Source organism: Polypterus senegalus, chromosome 14 (genome assembly GCF_016835505.1).
Source record: "Polypterus senegalus isolate Bchr_013 chromosome 14, ASM1683550v1, whole genome shotgun sequence".
Taxonomy (NCBI): Eukaryota; Metazoa; Chordata; class Cladistia; order Polypteriformes; family Polypteridae; genus Polypterus; species Polypterus senegalus.
This window is the reverse complement of record NC_053167.1, coordinates 127,013,316-127,032,451: the sequence shown is the minus strand read 5'-3', so window position 1 is coordinate 127,032,451 and position 19,136 is coordinate 127,013,316. Positions and strand designations below refer to the sequence as shown.

Here is a 19,136-nt window from a genome sequence, read left to right as displayed (position 1 = left end):
CATCCAACCTCTGCTCCTTAGGGACAAGCTGACAGAGATGGGAGTAGATTCATACCTGGTGGCATGGATCGTGGACTATCTTACAGACAGACCTCAATATGTGCGCCTCGGGACCAGCAGGTCTGACATTGTGGTCAGCAGCACAGGAGCACCGCAGGGAGTACTTTCTCCGGTCCTGTTCAGCCAATACACATCAGACATCCAATACAACTCGGAGTCCTGCCACCTGCAAAAGTTCGCTGACGACACTGCTATTATGGGCTGCATCAGGAGTGGGCAGGAGGAGGAGTATAGGAACCTAATCAAGGACTTTATTAAATGGTGCAACTCAAACCACTTACAACAGAACACCAGCAAAACCAAGGAGCCGGTGGTGGATTTTAGGAGGACCAGGCCCCTCATGGACTCCGTGATCATCAGAGGTGACTGTGCAGAGAGTGCAGACCTTTAAATACCTGGGAGTGCAGCTGGATGACAAATTGGTCTGGACTGCCAATACTGATGCTCTGTGTAAGAGAGGACAGAGCCGACTAGACTTCCTTAGAAGGCTGGCGTCCTTCAACATCTGCAATAAGATGCTGCAGATGTTCTACCAGACGCTTGTGGTGAGCGCCCTCTTGTACGCGGTGGTGTGCTGGGGAGGCAGCATAAAGAAGAAGGACGCCTCACACCTGGACAAACTGGTGAGGAAGGCAGGCTCTATTATAGGCATGGAGCTGGACAGTTTGACATCCGTGGCAGAGCGACGGGCACTGAGCAGACTCCTGTCAATCATGGAGAATCCACTGGAGCCACTGAACAAGATCATCTCCAGACAGAAGAGCAGCTTCAGCGATAGACTGCTGTCACCGTCCTGCTCCACTGACAGACTGAGGAGACCCCACACTATGCGACTCTTTAATTCCACCCGGGGGTTATTGTCTGTTTTTACCTGCATTTTTATCACTCTTTAATTTATTATCTTTATTTTATTAGTATACTGCTGCTGGAGTATGTAAATTTCCCCTTCGGATTAATAAAGTATCTATCTATCTATCTATCTATTATATAGTGCCTTATCTATCTATCTATCTATCTATTATATAGTGCCTTATCTATCTATCTATCTATCTATTATATAGTGTCTTATCTATCTATCTATCTATCTATCTATCTATCTCCACTACACTGGGATGTTGAGATCTGCACACAGACCACGGGGTAAGCGCCCCCCTGCTGGCCTCACCGACACCTCAACAAACCAAGCTTTTTCCTAGAGGGTCTCCTATCCAAGGAACTGGCTGGGCCAGAACATGACTAGCTTCAGGTGGATGACCTGTTCTGAAGGGCAGGTGGTATGATTGCTGGTAAAATATCTGGTGGAAGAACACAGCCTTGCCGTACTCCTCTTCTTATCGGCCTTCATTCTCCAAATTCACTGTTGATTCTTATGGCTGCTGTTTGCTTCCAGCAAAGACCAGAAGTGAAGCATCAAGAAGGGGAGTGCAATGAAGGGCATGTAATTTTCTGACCGTATGCACATTACTGTTCACACAGTCCTAGTGTGACGTGTGACAGAAACGTTATGACTTGTCCCTTAGACATTTAAGCTGTAAATGGAATGTGAAAGAAAATTTAGCTGCCATTTAATAGCCATTAAGTGTTAAAAGTTGTTTTGCTTTAACGGTAGGTTACTCGTACAGGCGTCTGTCATAAGACAGGTTGCAGTAAGCCGACATAAGACAACTTCCTTTTTAAGGAACGCGTCTGTTAAACACAGGAAAGATGACTTTTCCTTCTTTGGGACCCCTCTCGACAGAAAAAAAAGAAATCCTTGATGCTGTTTCATAAGTAAGGGGGTGGGAGGAAAATTAATATTAAAAGCCAATTGAAACTGGAAAATTTTGCTTTTCTGCTTTGAAAAGCATGGATTCACGTACTTATCTGTGACTGAATAAAGATACGTTGATTAAACTATTCCTGTCTTCCTCGGGGTTACTTCCATAGAAACATCATAGATAGGAAGTCGTAGTAATTTGTATGTATTATCAGCTTTCATCCTTATTTTTTGTGTTGTGGTCGGGCGGTGGAAGGACAAACTGGAAACAGTCGGAATGTTGTGACACCAACTGGGTCCTCCCTTTTAACTGTCGCAAGACAAACAGACAAAATAAACAAAAAGTAACGAAAATAGCACTTCAGCGCTGTCCCATACAGGGACCTCTTTCAGAGCAATAAGTCCTTTCGAGAATCACGCGCTCCGGCATGCGGCTCGTTCCAGTCTCCCGGCAGAAACATCTCTCTCTTTGCCGGCGCTTCCTTTATAGCGGTATTTCCGGAAGGGGCGGGGTTAAGTGCCCTTGCTGGGTGGCTTTTCGGAGCTGTGAGGGAAGAGGAAGAACAGGACAAGCTCGGCGGTAGCCCTCCCTCTCGTCTCGGCAGGCTATTGTGTACCTTTCCCCAGCCCTTAGAGGATTCCTCCGATGCCCATGCGTGACAGTGTGAACTGTTTTCCTCTAGGTAGTGCTAACTCCCTGGTTGGAAGAAGTTCTTTTGCAATTGCAGCATGTTACGTAACCCGAAACTATATAGATATAATGTAAAAAGGCGATACCCCTCCCATAGTGATATGGCGGTAAGCAATCACATAAGAGAAAATAACTTAGCTTTCTTTAATGACGATTTACGCCATAGCAAGACTCTTTAACTGAGGTGGGAGCTCGATGTATACAGTCTTCCATTTTTGGCGCTGCGCTGGAATGATTTTACAGACCGGATGACGTTATCTCCCATCCGTCCATCGGCTTCAAAGGTGTGCCGGGCAACGTTCAAGGCTTTATACTCTTTCTCCATGTTCAGGCCTTCACTTAGGTAAATCATGCCATCCCAAACAAGGCAAAAAAAGGATTCAATTTCATGCACACAGAAATAGTACAATGCCCATTTTCGTAGTTGTCCCTTTGTCTCTTCAAATGCTCGCCTAGCAGTTCTAAATGATGAGCCCCTGTGTGCTAAATCAGGCCTGTACATGGGAGTGGATTTATAAAATATTTTTATTCTTATATTCTTATTACAACTGTTTGCTTTGAACTTCACTGAAACTTTTGAAATGTAGAAACTTGAACCGTGGAGAGTTTTTCGTACAAAAAGAGTCAATCCAATGGCTAGAATGCCTTGCTGGTAGCTGCATTTTCAACAATTTGGAAAGCCTCGACAAACATGGTTTACAGTTTTTACAACAGTAGCTAAAATCCATGGCTTTAGTTACTGAAGTTCATTCCTGTTGCCCTCTTATTTTTAAGCATTGCTAAACGTCACATACATCACATAAAAAAGAGAAGGTCAACCTTATTGTGCTGTGAATCAGACTCTGCTCCTCATGTATAATCTGCTTAACACTTTTTCTTTTGGACAGTTCAGTTCTTCTGGCACTGGGAAGATCCAAATCCCAGTCATAGCTGAACGTTACAGGGGGGCTCAGGAGCTCAGGGTGGCAGGCAGGGTTTTTACTCTGTAGGTCACCTAACTGTCGTCCCTGAAATAAGAAGAAAATAAAAGACCCATGATAATAATAATAGCTTAATATACTGTATATAGCATCCTTCAGACAAATAAGCAAACAGCTTAAAGTGCTTTACAAAAATAAAAATGCTAAATTAGAACATTAGAACACTCTAGATGAGAACAGGCCATTCAGCCCAACGAAGCTCGCCAGTCCTATCCACTTATTTCTTCCAAAATAACATCAAGTCAAGTTTTGAAAGTCCCTAACGTCTTACTGTCTACCACACTACTTGGTCTCTTATTCCAAGTGTCTGCAGTTCTCTGTTTAAAGAAAAACTTCCTAATGTGTGAAATTTACCCTTAACAAGTTTTCAAATGTATTCCCATGCTCTTGATGAACTCATTTTAAAATACAAGTCTCGATCCACTGGACTAATTCACTTCATAATTTTAAACCCTTCACTCAGGTCTCCTCTTAATCTTCTTTTGCTTAAACTGTAAAGGCTCAGCTCTTTTAATCTTTCCTCATAACTCATCCCCTGTAGCCCCTGAATCAACCCAGTTGCTCTTCTCTGGACTTTTACCAGCACTGCTTTGTCCTTTCTGGAGACCCAAACTGCACCCAGTATTCCAGATGAGGCCTCATCAATGTGTTATAAAACTTGAGCAGAACCTCCTGTGACCTGTAGTCCACACATCAAGGTGCTATATAACTTGACATTCTTTTTTTTATTTTATTGGTTTTATTAAAATCAAATAACATCCCATACAAATAACTCAAGTTTTACAAAAAAAAAATGTTTGAAACAAATCATAACCTGATATTCTGTTGGCCTTCTTAATGGCTTCTGAATGCTTTCTGCCAGTTGATAGTGTCGGGTTGACTACGACTCCTCTACCCTTCTCATAAGGTATGCTCTCAATTTTCAGACCTCACATTGTGTATTCAAACCTCATATTTTTTACCTCCTACATGTAATTATTTACATTTACTGACATTAAGCCACAAATCTGCCCGAGCCTATGTGCTCTTCAAGTTCCTCTGTGATGATACAACAGATTCTTGATTATCCGCCAATCCACCTAACTTGGTATCATCTGCAAACTTAAGCAGCTTGTTATTAATATTCCTATCCAAATCATTTATATATATGTGCTAGTACAAGTGACAGACTTTTGTCACCGTCCTGCTCCACTGACAGACTGAGGAGATCGTTCCTCCCCCACGCTATGCGACTCTTCAATTCCACCCGGGGGAGTAAATCACGAACATTAATTTTATTTTAATTTTTTCATTTTATTACTATTTAATTTAATATTGTTTCTTTGTATCAGTATACTGCTGCTGGATTATGTGAATTTCCCCTTGGGATTAATAAAGTATCTATCTATCTATCTATATATTAAAAATATCATCAGCCCCATCATTGACCCTTTCTGGACTCCACTCTTCACATCAGCCAAGTCTTTGTGGAACAATAATTTTAGGGTAACTGAGCATTCATCTTAAAGAAATAGCATAAAGGGTTAATAAATGTCAGAAATTAGATAAAAGTCAAGTGAACAACAAAATTTACTGAAAGATGACTAAGATGTCAGCAGATATCCTGTAAGAAACCAGGATGGACAATTATTATAGGCACAGAAATTTCAAAGGTGGTGGCTCAACTCAAAGGTATAAGAAGAACCAGAATCTATACTAATAAAAGGCAAAGCACTCACTAACTGACTCACTCATCACTAATTCTCCAACTTCCCGTGTAGGTAGAAGGCTGACATTTGGCAGGCTCATTCCTTACAGCTTATTTGCAAAAGTTAAGCAGGTTTCATTTCGAAATTCTACGCGTAATGGTCATAACTGAATCCTACTTATGTACATATATACGGCCATAGCCTGCAGCTCGGTCGCCGTGTGAGGCGGAGTTGCGACCCGCATCATCATGCCTCCCATGTAGTTGGCTGCCTGCCTATATTGTGTCCCCCATACCCACGCCTCCCATGTAATTGAGTGCCTGCCCATATAAGGTTGTCCGTCAGCAACAATCCAATAGACACGCTGCGGCTAAATATTCGCTGGTGAAGGACTGTGCTTATGCAAATGAAGATGAGATGGTCAGGGATAGACTAGTGTTTGGCACAAACTCAGTGAAAGTGCTAGAGAAACTTTTAAGTGCCGGGTCTGAGCTAACATTAAATAAAGCCATGGACATCGCAAGATCGCACGAGATACCACAAGCACAGCTGAGAACCTTCGATGCATGTACTCCGAGCGGCTTACGTGAACTGACTGTGAACGCAGCACGCAGACAACAAGCAAGAGCTCCAAAGAGCGCTGAACGAAAAACGCATTTCACAAATTAAGAAGGCAGCAAAAGAATATGAAGCGACTGACGCATACAAGCATATTCATAAGTGCAGCTACTGCGGAAACAAAGCACACGGTGGAAAAAGTCAATGTCCATCTAAAGGAAGACAGTGTAAAAAATAATGTGGTAAATTGAAGCACTTCTCTAAAGTTTGCAGGACTGGGAAAGGTAAACCCGTGAATGCAGTGTGTGATGTCTCAGATAAAGAGGAAGACGAGCTGTTTATTGATGCAGTAAGAAAGGAACAACCCTCTGACGCTGAACAAGCCTTTGTAGACATATCAATAGGAAAGCACGGTGTAAAGCTCAAGTTTAAATTAAGTTCATAGACACACTGTCGCTAAATATTCGCAGGCAAATCCACAACTTAATACCGGGAATGCCTGTTAAACATCTTAGATTCACGAGTACCGATTTGGGTAGTGAACACTTCGATGAATGAAACCTGTTATCTTTACAACGGTTGACAAACACAGAATGTAACTTGAACACAACACGTCCTCCAAATACGAACCTGATTGAAAGAAATAATGATAATCAAATCCTTGATGTCAGCAACACTCATAACAGTGACAAAACAATTACACTGACAATCATGTTACGTTATTTTTAAAATGTTTCCTTTTTTTTTTTCATAACTTCTTTAACACACTACTTCTCCGCTACGAAGCGCGGGTATTTTGCTAGTCCTCTTATATAATTCGCTACCGTGGCTGTCTGCTTGTCTGTCCAGGATTTTAACTCACCTGTAGCTCACAAACTGTTTGACCTATTGATCTGAAATTTGGTACACATATACTACGTGACCTCTACTGTCTGCTTTCAGGGTGATGATTTTTTATTACTCTTTTTATTTTTATTTTATTTTATTGTAGAAACAACTCTCAGCATCCGCAAGCATGTGTGTACGGGTGCTCTTCTCATCCCTACCACCTTCGCCGTCACTTCCCGTACCTCTTCATATCTTAAATCATTCTTGAGACAGATTGAACACTTAAGTGCCAGCTTAAGTGAAAAATTAAGAAAAACGTACTAAATAATTGCAACAAATCAGTTTTAATGTAAAAAGATGCTGACGAAAGAAGAGAAGCAACGGGCCGCTAAGGTGGAGAAAAGAAGAGCTGCTTAGGAAGCAGCAGGCGCATCAACCGCTGAGAAAATGAATGATAAATGTACAGAGAAAGAGGATGAAAACTAGGAATGATCAAGTCAAGGGGATTTACTGCATATTATCGTGCAGTTCGCCGTTACTGGTATAATATAATAGACTTTTATTTTATATAAGTCATTCGAGTGTAAAGCAACGAACCAACCAGACTAAAATGTATGCACTGATTGACACTGTAAGTAAATTCAACAGTTTATAAAATGAACCTCTATTCTTTGTTTTCTCGGACCATTCTGACCAGGCTGTAACAGACTGTTTTTGAAGAATGCTCCTTCCAAGGCATTTTACTCAGGAGTAATTAAAAGACACTGTCTTGTTTTGGTAGAGTTCTATTTTACGCAACTTTCCCCTTTTATATTATTAATACGTAGCCTTTGTCAGAATGCCTCAAATCTCACAGACGTACCACTGTTTATAAGGTATTGTAACATGTAACTTCTCCCCACCTTACCTTCTACATTTATAACCTCAGGCAATTAGGTGTAGTAAAAGACAAGCAGGAGTTAAGTTACACTTTAAGTAATGTATTATTGATAATATTCATAAATAATACCAATATGCAAAGTACATTTAAATATTGGCAACCATACAACCTGATAAATAGTGATGTGTAGTTTCAGGCGGCACACAGCCTTGTTAGTTACTTAAAATGTCTCGATTTAAGGCAATATTTGTGGTCTGCTTTCTTCAGAACAGGCCGCATGCCTGTCTCAATATGGCTGCTGAGCTGTGCTCTTCATTGTGTTGTCCTTTTCAGTTCATGGTGTTGCGAGATGGTCTTTCATCAGTTTAAGAGAGAGGGAGTGAGGTAAACCAAGCCAATTTATAGGTTTTCTGTCCAGCCCCTACAGCCAATAGGGCGTTGTGGTACTTAAAGGCTTCTGATACAAGCCAATTCCAAACAGCCATACTTTAGACCAATGGGGGCAGAGAACACCTTCACGTCTGACCCCATGAAGCTTGCCAGTTAGGCAGCCTGGCTTTCCTGTGGGGGTTGACTGAGAGACTTTAGCAGAGAAATTTTAACCAAACTGGTTTGAGGGCACTTCCACCAACCCTGTCGTAAAATTACAAAGAGACTCAGTCCTAAAAGGGGGCTCTTAAGCCAACAAACCACTGCTGTCCTTATCACTAATGTAACACTAATATTACATTTGCTTTGTCTGAGTTACAAATAAGGACATACAAAATATTTATCAACTTGTATGCAAAATTTCACATCACAACAGATAGCATGAAGAGCTCTTCCCCTGCCGGATTACTGAACTGTCCTGTTATAGGATGTTTCTTTCTTTAATAAGATGTTAAATTTCTACCACATCTGATAAAGTTCCTCGCACCATCACCCTCTGCTTCCTGTGTCTGAGCCAATTCTGCACCCACCTACACACCACACCCTGAACTCCCACTTCTTTTAGTTTGATGCCCAACCTCTCAGGTGGCACCTTATCAAATGCTTTCTGAAAGTCCAGATAAATAATCTCATGTGCTCCACTTTGGTCGTATCCTTTAGTTGCTTCCTCACAGAATTCCAGCATGTTAGTAAAACACGACCTTCCTCTTCTGAACTCACACGGACTGGACTGTTCAGAATAACTCCTGTTCTTGCCAGGTGTTGCTCCATCTTATCCTTAGTAATTCCTTCCATTAATTTATCTGTAATGCACTTTAATCCTTCATCCACTTGGATCTGCCCGATTAAGCTTTTTATATAACAGGATAATATTTGTCATCTTCTGTATCTTCTTGTTATAATACAGTCAAAAGATTAAAATGGAATATAACAAAATATAATGTTAAGGATCAAAAAATAAGCAGAATCTGGAGATAAGATACAGAATAAAAGAGTGTTCTGACTAAAAGATACATATTCAATTGCTTTTAACAACATCCAGTGATTTTGCCTGTCTAATAAAAAGTGGTAATGGCTGTCACGGGCAAGGTGCCTAAACATAAAAAGCAGCTTCTCTACTCCTCCTGTGTGTGGCACATGGCATTCGAAAAAGAAAAGCACTTGTTGATCTAAGACCACCCACTGATGCCTAGACAGATGGGAATTCAGCTGAATATTCAGGTGCTAAGCCATTCATTCACATCCTCTTGAACCTTAAGGTAGATGGGTTACAACAGCTAAAGACCACGCCAGGTCCCACTCCTGTCAGCCAAGAACAGAAAGCTAAGGCTGCAGTGGGCACAGACTCACCAAACCTGGACAGTTTAACACTGCAAAGACATAGCCTGGTCAGATGAATCTGAGGCACGCAGATGGTAGGGTCAAAACTGGGTGAATCCATGTGCCCAACCTGCCTTGTGCCAACAGTTTAGGCTGCTGCTGCTGGTGCAATGGTATGGGGAATATTTTCTTGGCACACTTTGGGCCTACTGATACCAATCAAGCATTGCTTTAATGCCATGGCCTGAGTATTGTTGCTGACCAGATGGATCCTTCATGGCCACAATTAACCCATCTTGAAATGGCTTCTTCCAGCTTGATAACGCACCATGTCACAAAGTTGTCTCAAACTTTTTCATGAATGTGACAAGTCTTCAGTGTACTCCACAGTCTCCATTGGGATAGATAGATAGATAGATAGATAGATAGATAGATAGATAGATAGATAGATAGATAGATAGAGATGAAAGGTACTATATGATAGATAGATAGATAGATAGATAGATAGATAGATAGATAGATAGATAGATAGATAGATAGATATGAAAGGCTATATAATAGATAGATATAGATAGATAGATAGATAGATAGATAGATAGATAGATAGATAGATAGATAGATAGATAGATAGATAGATAGATAGATAGATGTGAAAGGCACTATATGACAGATAGATAGATAGATAGATATGAAAGGTACTATATGATAGATAGATAGATAGCTAGATATAGGTGATAGATAGATAGATAGATAGCTAGATAGATAGATAGATAGATAGATAGATAGATAGATAGATAGATAGATAGATAGATGTTAGAACTGACAGCCTAAAATCAAAACTAGTGAAAACATTTACAAAATGTCCCAATCCCTTAAATGTCTTTGTTTCACAATGGGATTGCTTTTCTTTCTCGTAGGGCATTGTCACTGCTAGCAGGTACAACTGTCTGGCTGAAATAAAAAAGGCCTGGGGACACCAGGGTCTCGCTTGCATTAACAAAGACTAAAGTGTAGGAAATTTAAAGATTAGCTCCACTTACCCCCGCGTATTTATTTAAAATTTTCTGGGAATAGCCATCAAATGCATTAAATGAAGATAGCAGCCTGGCTGTCATGTTTTGGTCACATACACTAAACAGATTAAAAAAAGAATAAAGTTAGAAGAATGAATGACACCAAAACAGAAGCTTAATTAATAAGTCAAATATCAATAAACTTTATTATATGCGGTAAGCAGGCTAATTTAGCTTCAGGCAGCCCTCCCAAATGAGTTGGGACACTGTATTTATTCTTAGAATTATTAATGCCTCACATTGTTTACCTGAAGACAAAAGACAAACCCCATATCAGACCAATCAGGACACAGACAACTGCAGTCCTGCACACTTTGTAAGGCAGTAGAGCCTCATTTAAAGAGTAGTGAACGACAGCAGACACCAACCCCGGACAAGAGGGGCTAAGTGGACACAGAGAGAACATACAACACAATACAATTTATTTTTGTATAGTAGCCCAAAATCACCCAAGAAGTGCCACAATGGCCTTTAACAGGCCCTGCCTCTTGACAGCCCCCCAGCCTTGACTCTATAAGAAGACAAGGAAAAACTCCCAAAAAAAAAAAACCCTAGTAAGGAAAAAATGGAAGAAACCTCAGGAAAGGCAGTTCAAAGACAGACCCCTTTCTGGGTAAGTTGGGCGTGCAGTGGGTGTCTAAAAGAAGGGGGTCAATACAATACAATACAGAGAACAGAACACAAGAAATCCTCAATACAGTATAAAAATAAAAATATTACAAACATGGAGCAGAATTTAACAGTAGATGATATCACATAATAGGATTTAGAGACCTTCACAGAGGGGGTTTCCCAGCAGGACGCTAAACTGGAAACCTTGTCACCCATGCAAAACAGATTTGCACTTTCAGTTATCCTAACTGACTATGAATGACTGGTTAAAGATGACTGCAATTGTTTTAATACACAATTCCTCGACATTAATAAAATGCAACATGCATAAGGTTTACAGTCACACTGCAAGTCCTTCCTTTCTTTTCTTTTTTGTTCATCCATTTTGTTGCAAAGGAACTCCCTCTTATTAAAGAGTGTTACCACATTGATGCCCCAATGTCCTGACCCTCATCACATTCTTCATTGGTGTAGCTGGCAGGATTTCCCTGGGCACCATAGCTGACCAGGTGGACTTAAGAGCTTTGACTTAACAACTCAGAGACCAAGTACACGCTATAAAATAAAGGGGCCAGAGTGGTTCTTCAGAGCGATGACACAGGGGAGCCATTTTTCATTCCCAAAAGACCCATCCACAAGAAGGTTCCAGAAAGAACCTTGATTTATTTAGCTCTGTAACAGACCCCATACAGTAAATAACCACAAACAGATGGTAACAAATTTGTGAATTCCAATGGGTTTCTGATTTTAAAAGGACTCTTGCTGCATACAATCACCCAGGATAAGTTCCGGTTTCCTTAATCTGTTAGTGTCCTGCTTTGTGGCCTACCATACGTACATTCAAGATTTTGGGTTTCTTCAACATATTAATACGTTTTTCAAAGCGCAAAGAACCAACTTCATATGCAAAAAAAAAAAAACGTTCCCAGAATGAAGTGGTGCTTTTCCAAACGATGGCTCTACGAGGAACGCAGTAAAGACCCGTAAAGTATTTTTAAGCGTGTAAGGTACTCCCAAGGCTTATGTGAGACTACAGATGATAAGTGTTATGCTATTCCTTTTGGTTACATAAGGAGTTGATTCTTTGAGATATTAAGTACACTGCTGCCGTGTCACATTATAACTATTATATATAACTCAACAATTCTAATTTTGATGTGTCAGGCTCACTACTTTATTTAACTCTTTTAGGACTTTTGTCCATAGCAGAGATTGAGGTTGGATGTTGACTGTAGTGGACATCCAGGGGCAGAGACTAATAACCGGCTGTAGACGTCGACATAGCTCACCATCACGTTACGGGTAGACCCTCTTTGCTAGGAGGACTGTTAGATTCATTGACTTGACATCGAATCCGTGTGTGTGTGTGTGTGTGACGAGCGTAGAGTAAACAACATTTATAATGGTGTCAACGTCGGGCAAAAGAGCAAAGCAAATGTGCAGAGCAAAATCCTCTATGGGCATTATTAATTTTTGTGCTTTTTGCATTTTATTGCTGAATCAGACTGTGACTTCTCAAACTCCGATTTTGAAACAAGTGATCTGGAAATCAAAAAACGAAAGGCAGGTAGCTGTTTCTTTTCCAGAAAGTGCCTTTCAGAATATAAATGGTTAGACAAACAGGTATGTAAGCAGTGTTACAGCCAATCTTAGAAAGCTAATGTTAAATGTACTGTATATAGTGTTTGCTTTGTATGCTTTTTAGAAAAAAATGAGTTTTTGGGAAAAATATTCAGACCTGGGAGAAAATAAAAAAATAATTAGCTCTGAAAGAGTTAATATACTCTCAGTCCTTCACATGAAATCCTGAACATCAAGAAGTGAGTTTAAGTCTTTTAGGGCGGATGTCGATTTTTGTCGACACAAGGGGTTGAGAATGGACATCAGGGGCGGAGAGCGAAAGAAAGCCATAAATGTTGATAAAACTCACCGTTACATCATAGGTCGACCCTCTTTGATCGGAGGACTGTAAGGCCTTGTTCACACGGGCGTTAAAATCAAGCGTTTTTTTTGCGTTCGTAGCGTCAGGCGAGCGCGGATCAAGCGCCGAGTGTTTTCTACACGTAGGAGTCAATGAGAGTGTTCACACGGGCTTTGGTGACGTGCGTTTGTCCGGCTGCGCGTTCATACGGCATCAAAAAAACGTTGCATGCAGCTTTTTCTTGGCGTTCAAAACCCAACGAACGCAAGGAAACCGCTTCTAGTTCGTTATCTGCGCGTTTATTTTACGCTTCGGAGGAGCGGGCGGGGCATTTCAGTGCATAACACCGGTGTAAGCGCACACTCAACTACTGTTTCCTTACCTCAAAGTGACAAGTAGTCTCTCTTCGGGGCTAACACCAAGTCGCATATTGGTTGAGCGGCGTGCAATGTGGCATTGCACCAGCTGCAGCAGACAATCAAAAGTGGAAACCGACATCCGACAGTAATTAAAAAACTTGCGCGGAAATTTTCGCATTTCTTCATAAAGCACAAAAAAACTTCCTTTAACCCAGTGCTTCTCAATTATTTTCTGTCATGCCCCTCCTAGGAAGAAGAAAACATCTCGCGCCCCCCACACGACTATAAATAGTATCATTTGTCTATAAAATTGTTATAAGTACACCTCTGCATAACACTGTATCCTTATTAACGTATAAGAGAATAAAAAAAGAAAGAAATATGGACCAATTTACAACAAAGAATAGCTTTATTAAATGTAACAGAAAAGATTTAAAGTGCATTCTAAATTCAAAAAAAATGTAAAAGAAAAATAAAAAAGCATGTTCCCCGAGGTCAAACGCGCCCCCCTTGACGGAGCCACTATTTGAGAAACACTGCTTTAACCCGACGTTGTGCAGTCAGAGGATGAACCCAGTAGCGGCAGCGTTTTTTTTTTTCTGTACGTCGCCGTATTACGAGTATTTTTAAAACAAAAAGATTAATATCTAACATAGCAAAATGGTCCATATTGAAAGGAGGCACCTCAAATAAAACGACAAGGGCTTTCATATCCAGTTCCCGACACTGCCTCCACGGGTTAACACACAAACTACAATTTGGGCTGCAGGCTGGCGTTAGACAGAGACAAACGAACGCCGGTGTAGAAGTCAATCGATCGCCACCACAAAATGCAACATAAACGTCTAGGACGTTTAGAGCAAGTTCGTTTATCCAAAATCTTAACGCCCGTGTGAACAAGGCCTTAGACTCGACTTGATGTTGAAACCCTGCGTGTGCGCGAGTAGCGTAGAGTAAGCAATGTCTCGAATGGCATCGACATCCGGCAAGAGGGAGCAAAGCAAATGTACAAAGTGAATACTCTGCATATTATTTATTTATTTTTTGTGTATTATTGTTGAATCGGACTCTGACTTCTCGAACTCCGATTTTTATACAAGTGATCTGGAGATCGAAAACAACGAACGTCAGGTGCCGACATTGGCTGACCGCACCCCCCAGCTGATTGTAGTGCTGGACAGGCTTGTGCTGCTGATGCGCCAATGAAAACATTCGTCCTGGGAGGACTACACAGATATCGATTTGTGGGAGACAAGCTGGCAACTGGACTTCACCAAATTACGTAGCCTGCTGGTGGACACAGTGGATTAGTGGCCACTCGACTACTTCAAGCTGTTTCTTTTTACCAGAAGGTGCCTTTCAGCTTATGAGTGATGGGATAAACACGTATGTAATAAGTATGTGAATATGCCTACTGTAGGGGCTCCTGGAACATACAGTGACATTTGTCATAAATAAGTATTTTATGTTGATTTATGCGTGAAAACCATTGCTTTGAGTGCTTTTCAGAAAACTGAGTTTTTTGGAAAAATATTCAGCCTTGGGATAAAAGTAAAAGTAATAAGCCCTAAAAGAGTTAATAAACGACTGCTTCGATTTAGACACATTTATGATCATCCACTAAAACTGCAGATAATTACTTATTGTAGTAGTCAGGTTTACATGTATAGTGTTTGTTATGTTATAAAATGCGTTACTATAACTGCCTGTTCAGTAAGATTATGGCCTGGGGGTAGACACTGTCCCCGTCTAGTAAAACACCACATCCAAAGATTATTGTGAGAAGGGAAAATAACCAGGGGATGAATATGTCAGCTTAGTAACGTCTAAAGAGAGAGGCCAGGCTGGTAGTGAAAGAGGCAAACAAAACACGAAAGGAAAAAAATCAAAAGCAAGAAGCAGTGCAATAAAGAGAAAAGGAACCTGACACTTGGGCCTACCTGTTTGAAAGCTAACTAATGCGAGAATTGTTTTTAGAGATATGTTGAAACCACCACCATACTTATACCATCATGTCCTGGGATGTCACTGACACAACAATCCAGGTCACGTGGTGGCTTCTATCACATTACGTAAACAAACAACGAGATGGGAAATAAAAAAAGTTTCTTGACATCAGTCAAAACGCCAAACCTGACTTGTCCTGCTCAACCGGAAGAATCCTAACTCAACTTTGTTAAGTCAGTGGGTAACTGATGTCATAAAGTATTTGTAATTGGAAAAAATCAAATTCTCACTTTGAGGATCTGTGCAAAACGTTTTTAAAAACGTGTCAGGATCTAATCAATAACATTTCAGAATAAGCATTTATAATGGGGGAAAAGACTCCTTTCTCTCTTTACTACTCTTAACAGTTTTGCTCTGGTTGTTGGTTTTCCTCTCTTTCTTATGGAGGGGGCTGATTTGATTTTAGTTTTGTTAAGTTTGACTTGATTGTATGGAGTGCTATATGCTTTTAAAAAATGTAATAAAAAAATGCCAAATCTGCAGTGTAAAAAGAAATTGTATTAATTACTACACCCAGAATCTTTTAGTGTGTCACCGCTCTTATGCCATTTTTGTGAAGGATGGAAAGAGGAAAGCGACCGTGCAGGATGGAGGAGGTCTTTAAGAATCCAGCGAGGCAGCGAGTGTCGTGTATGTCATGAACAGAAGGCAGCTGTGCCCTGGTAATATTCTGTGCCGCCTTTGCCACTCTGCAGTGCCTTACAACCTTAAGCTGAGCAGGTGGCACACTAGGATGTTATGAAGAGTCTGCTGACCAACTGCAGAAGTCAGGGAGGATAGATGGAGAGATCTGGCTTTTACTTAGACATGTAAAGAAGTAGAGGAGTTGGTGAGTCTTCTTGACAATAGCGGAAATGCGTTGTGCTGATAGTTGCAGTCACCTCCAGTTTAAACATTGTCACTACCAGTCAACAGAGGACACCGTATCCTTTACATTTCAAAACACCCTGGCACACCTGGATACTAAAAACAGCTCTGCCAGAGTCCAATTTATAGACTATACAGCTCAGCATTTAACACTGTTGTACCAATAATGCTGATTACCAAACTGAATCTTAACCCCACTATGCTATGCCCTAATCCTAATCAAATCCTAATCCTAAAGCTATTCATATCCTAGCCCTAAACTGAAACATTAAGTTTGTGGGCCCTGATGTTAACATTTTCTTCAGGGCCCTAATCTTAAACGCTATACTTACCTTTTTATGATCTTCCTCTATAAAGATACCATATGTAAAAATAATTTTAAACTATATATTCTAATTTATTATTATTATTCAATATTTTAAGTTTGTTTTAGTGTCAGTTTAAATGTATACTTATTTGTTCATAGTGCAATTTTAAATTTGGACAGTAGGGGGGCAGTCTATTTGAACCCCTTGCTCTATAACTTTAATTTTTATTTCACATGAACCGATTTTTTTAGATATAAGTTTGAGAAACCGGCACGGTGGCGCAGTGGTAGCGCTACTGCCTCGCAGTTAGGAGACCCGGGTTCGCTTCCCGGGTCCTCCCTGCGTGGAGTTTGCATGTTCCCCGTGTCTGCGTGGGTTTCCTCCGGGTGCTCCGGTTTCCTCCCACAGTCCAAAGACATGCAGGTTAGGTGGATTGGTGATCCTAAATTGTCTCTAGTGCAGTGGTTCTCAACCTGTGGGGCGCGAAGTAACAAAAAGATGTGAAAAAAAGAAAACAAGAAAATATGAAAAAAATATCTATTGAAACCAAAACAAATTAACTTAAACTACATTCTGATACTAGAACAATAAATATAGAGTTAGATAAATGTCGATAAAAGTTAAGTAGGTATAATAAAATATGCATCTACATTTCAAAAAAATGTCAGGGGGGGCATACAATTAAAACTGTTATGAAAACTTGTGTGTGTATGTGTGTCCTGCGGTGGGCTGGCACCCTGCCCGGGATTTGTTTCCTGCCTTGCGCCCCGTGTTGGCTGGGATTGGCTGCAGCAGACTCCCGTGACCCTGTAGTTAGGATATAGCGGGTTGGATAATGGATGGATGGAAGGAAAACTCTAACCAAAAACAGACAAGAGCAACACAGAAATAAAATAAATTAGACGCAAAAAGAATGATTTTTGTATCAAATCAAGGGCAGAGCAAACAATTGCAAAAAGCAACTTTAAGAAAAGGATACCCTCAATTAACAAGCTTCAAATGAAATCATAAGCAAATATCCTTATATAAAATATAATTTTAAAAAAACACAACTTTAAAAATAAAAATAAATTATCAAACAATGAAGACTCACTAACGTGCTTGTCTTGTGGTCTTGTATGTATGTTATCATCTAGTTGACGCTCGGAATCGGCCAACTCTATTTAATTTCAAAAGCAATAGGGGTGCCGCAGTGCTCAAACTTAGAGAATGCTGGCAGTCACCTCCAGTTCGCCCTCTGGTGGTTGTTCAGAGTGTCGACTGGATGATAATGTGCCTATAAGACCGTAACATTACCCCTCAGAAGGAGGTAGGTTAGGACTGATTTCACCCTACAGTAATTTTAGTCGATCAATGAGAAACATGAACTAAGTTTCATGAAAATTGCTCCAGCTGTTTGGAAGTGATGCTGGAACATACATACATACATTGACTTTTATATATATATATATATATATATATATATATATATATATATATATATATATATACACACAGTGATCCCTCGCTATATCACGCTTTGACTTTCGCGGCTTCACTCCATCGCGGATTTTAAGTGTAAGCATATCTAAATATATATTACGGATTTTACGCTGGTTTGCGGATTTCTGCGGACAATGGGTCTTTTAATTATGCTACACGCTTCCTCAGTTGGTTTGCCCAGTTGATTTCACACAAGGGACGCTATTGGCAGATGGCTGAGAAGCTACCCAATCAGAGCATGTATTACATATTAAATAAAACTCCTCAATGATATACGATGTGCTTCCCGCGCGGTGCTTGATTGTTTGCTTTTCTCTGTCTCTCTCACTCTCTAACATTCTCTGCGCCTGACGGAGGGGCTGTGAGCAGAGGTGCTGTTTGCTTAGAGGATACCGACGCTCCTCTAAAAAATGCCGCTTTATCGCGGTGCCTCGGCATATTTAAAAGCACGTATTGATTTTTTGATTGTTTGCTTTTCTCTCGTGTGCTCTCTCTGACATTCTCTGCTCCTGGCACACATTCTTTGAAGAGGAGGATATGTTTGCATTCTTTTAATTGTGAGAAAGAACTGTCATCTCTGTCTTGTCATGGAGCACAGTTTAAACTTTTGACTTAAGGGTGTTCTTTCATGTCTAGAGGGCTCTAATTACGTTAACAGTGTGGGAGAGTTTATAAGGGCTTAAAATATATAAAAATAACCATACAAACATATGGTTTCTACTTTGTGGATTTTCATCTATTGCGGTGGGTTCTGGAACGCAACCCCCGCGATCGAGGAGGGATTACTGTATATATATATATATATATATATATATATATAAAAATAGAAAAGTTATTTACAGGATCTGTGTGCCTGAACCCTGTCTTCGGGCATCCATTCCCTAATCTTAAACATAACCCTAATCTGCTCCAGGAATTTAACCTTTCTAACTAACAGGCCTCAGTATGTTCAGGTGGACCCCATCAGATCCTCCATACTGACAGGGCAATGTGCCGAGCCCCCTTCTGTTCTCCTTGCTCACCTCCCACTGTGTAGCCGGAGAGAGCTCCAACTTCACCAATAAATGTGATGAATACACCACCATCATTGGCCTGATCACCTGCAATCACCAGACACTATTTAGGGATGAATTCTACCTTTCTGATGCAGTGGTGCCAGGAAGACAATCCCACCCTTGATGGCAGCAAAACCAAGGAGCTGCTCATAGAGTTGAGGAAGCAGAAGGCAGACCCCACTGCTGTTTACATGCTGTGGAGACGGTGAGCAGTGTTAGACGTTACTGAGCTTTTGATTTGGCTTTTTGTGTGTGTGATCAA

General features: G+C 40.6%; 1 protein-coding gene across 3 annotated transcripts in view; it reads right to left on the bottom strand.

The window, feature by feature from the left end:
* Positions 1-19,136, bottom strand: part of LOC120515132 — a 60,016-nt gene that overhangs the window by 39,360 nt on the left and 1,520 nt on the right. For all 3 annotated transcript variants that reach the window (XM_039735867.1, XM_039735868.1, XM_039735866.1), the window contains 2 exons: positions 10,231-10,321; positions 3,327-3,514 (listed from right to left, as the gene is read on the bottom strand). In XM_039735867.1, the coding sequence (XP_039591801.1) occupies positions 3,327-3,514; positions 10,231-10,305 (263 nt within the window). In that variant the 5' untranslated portion in view covers positions 10,306-10,321. The remainder of the gene's footprint in view (positions 1-3,326; positions 3,515-10,230; positions 10,322-19,136) is intronic.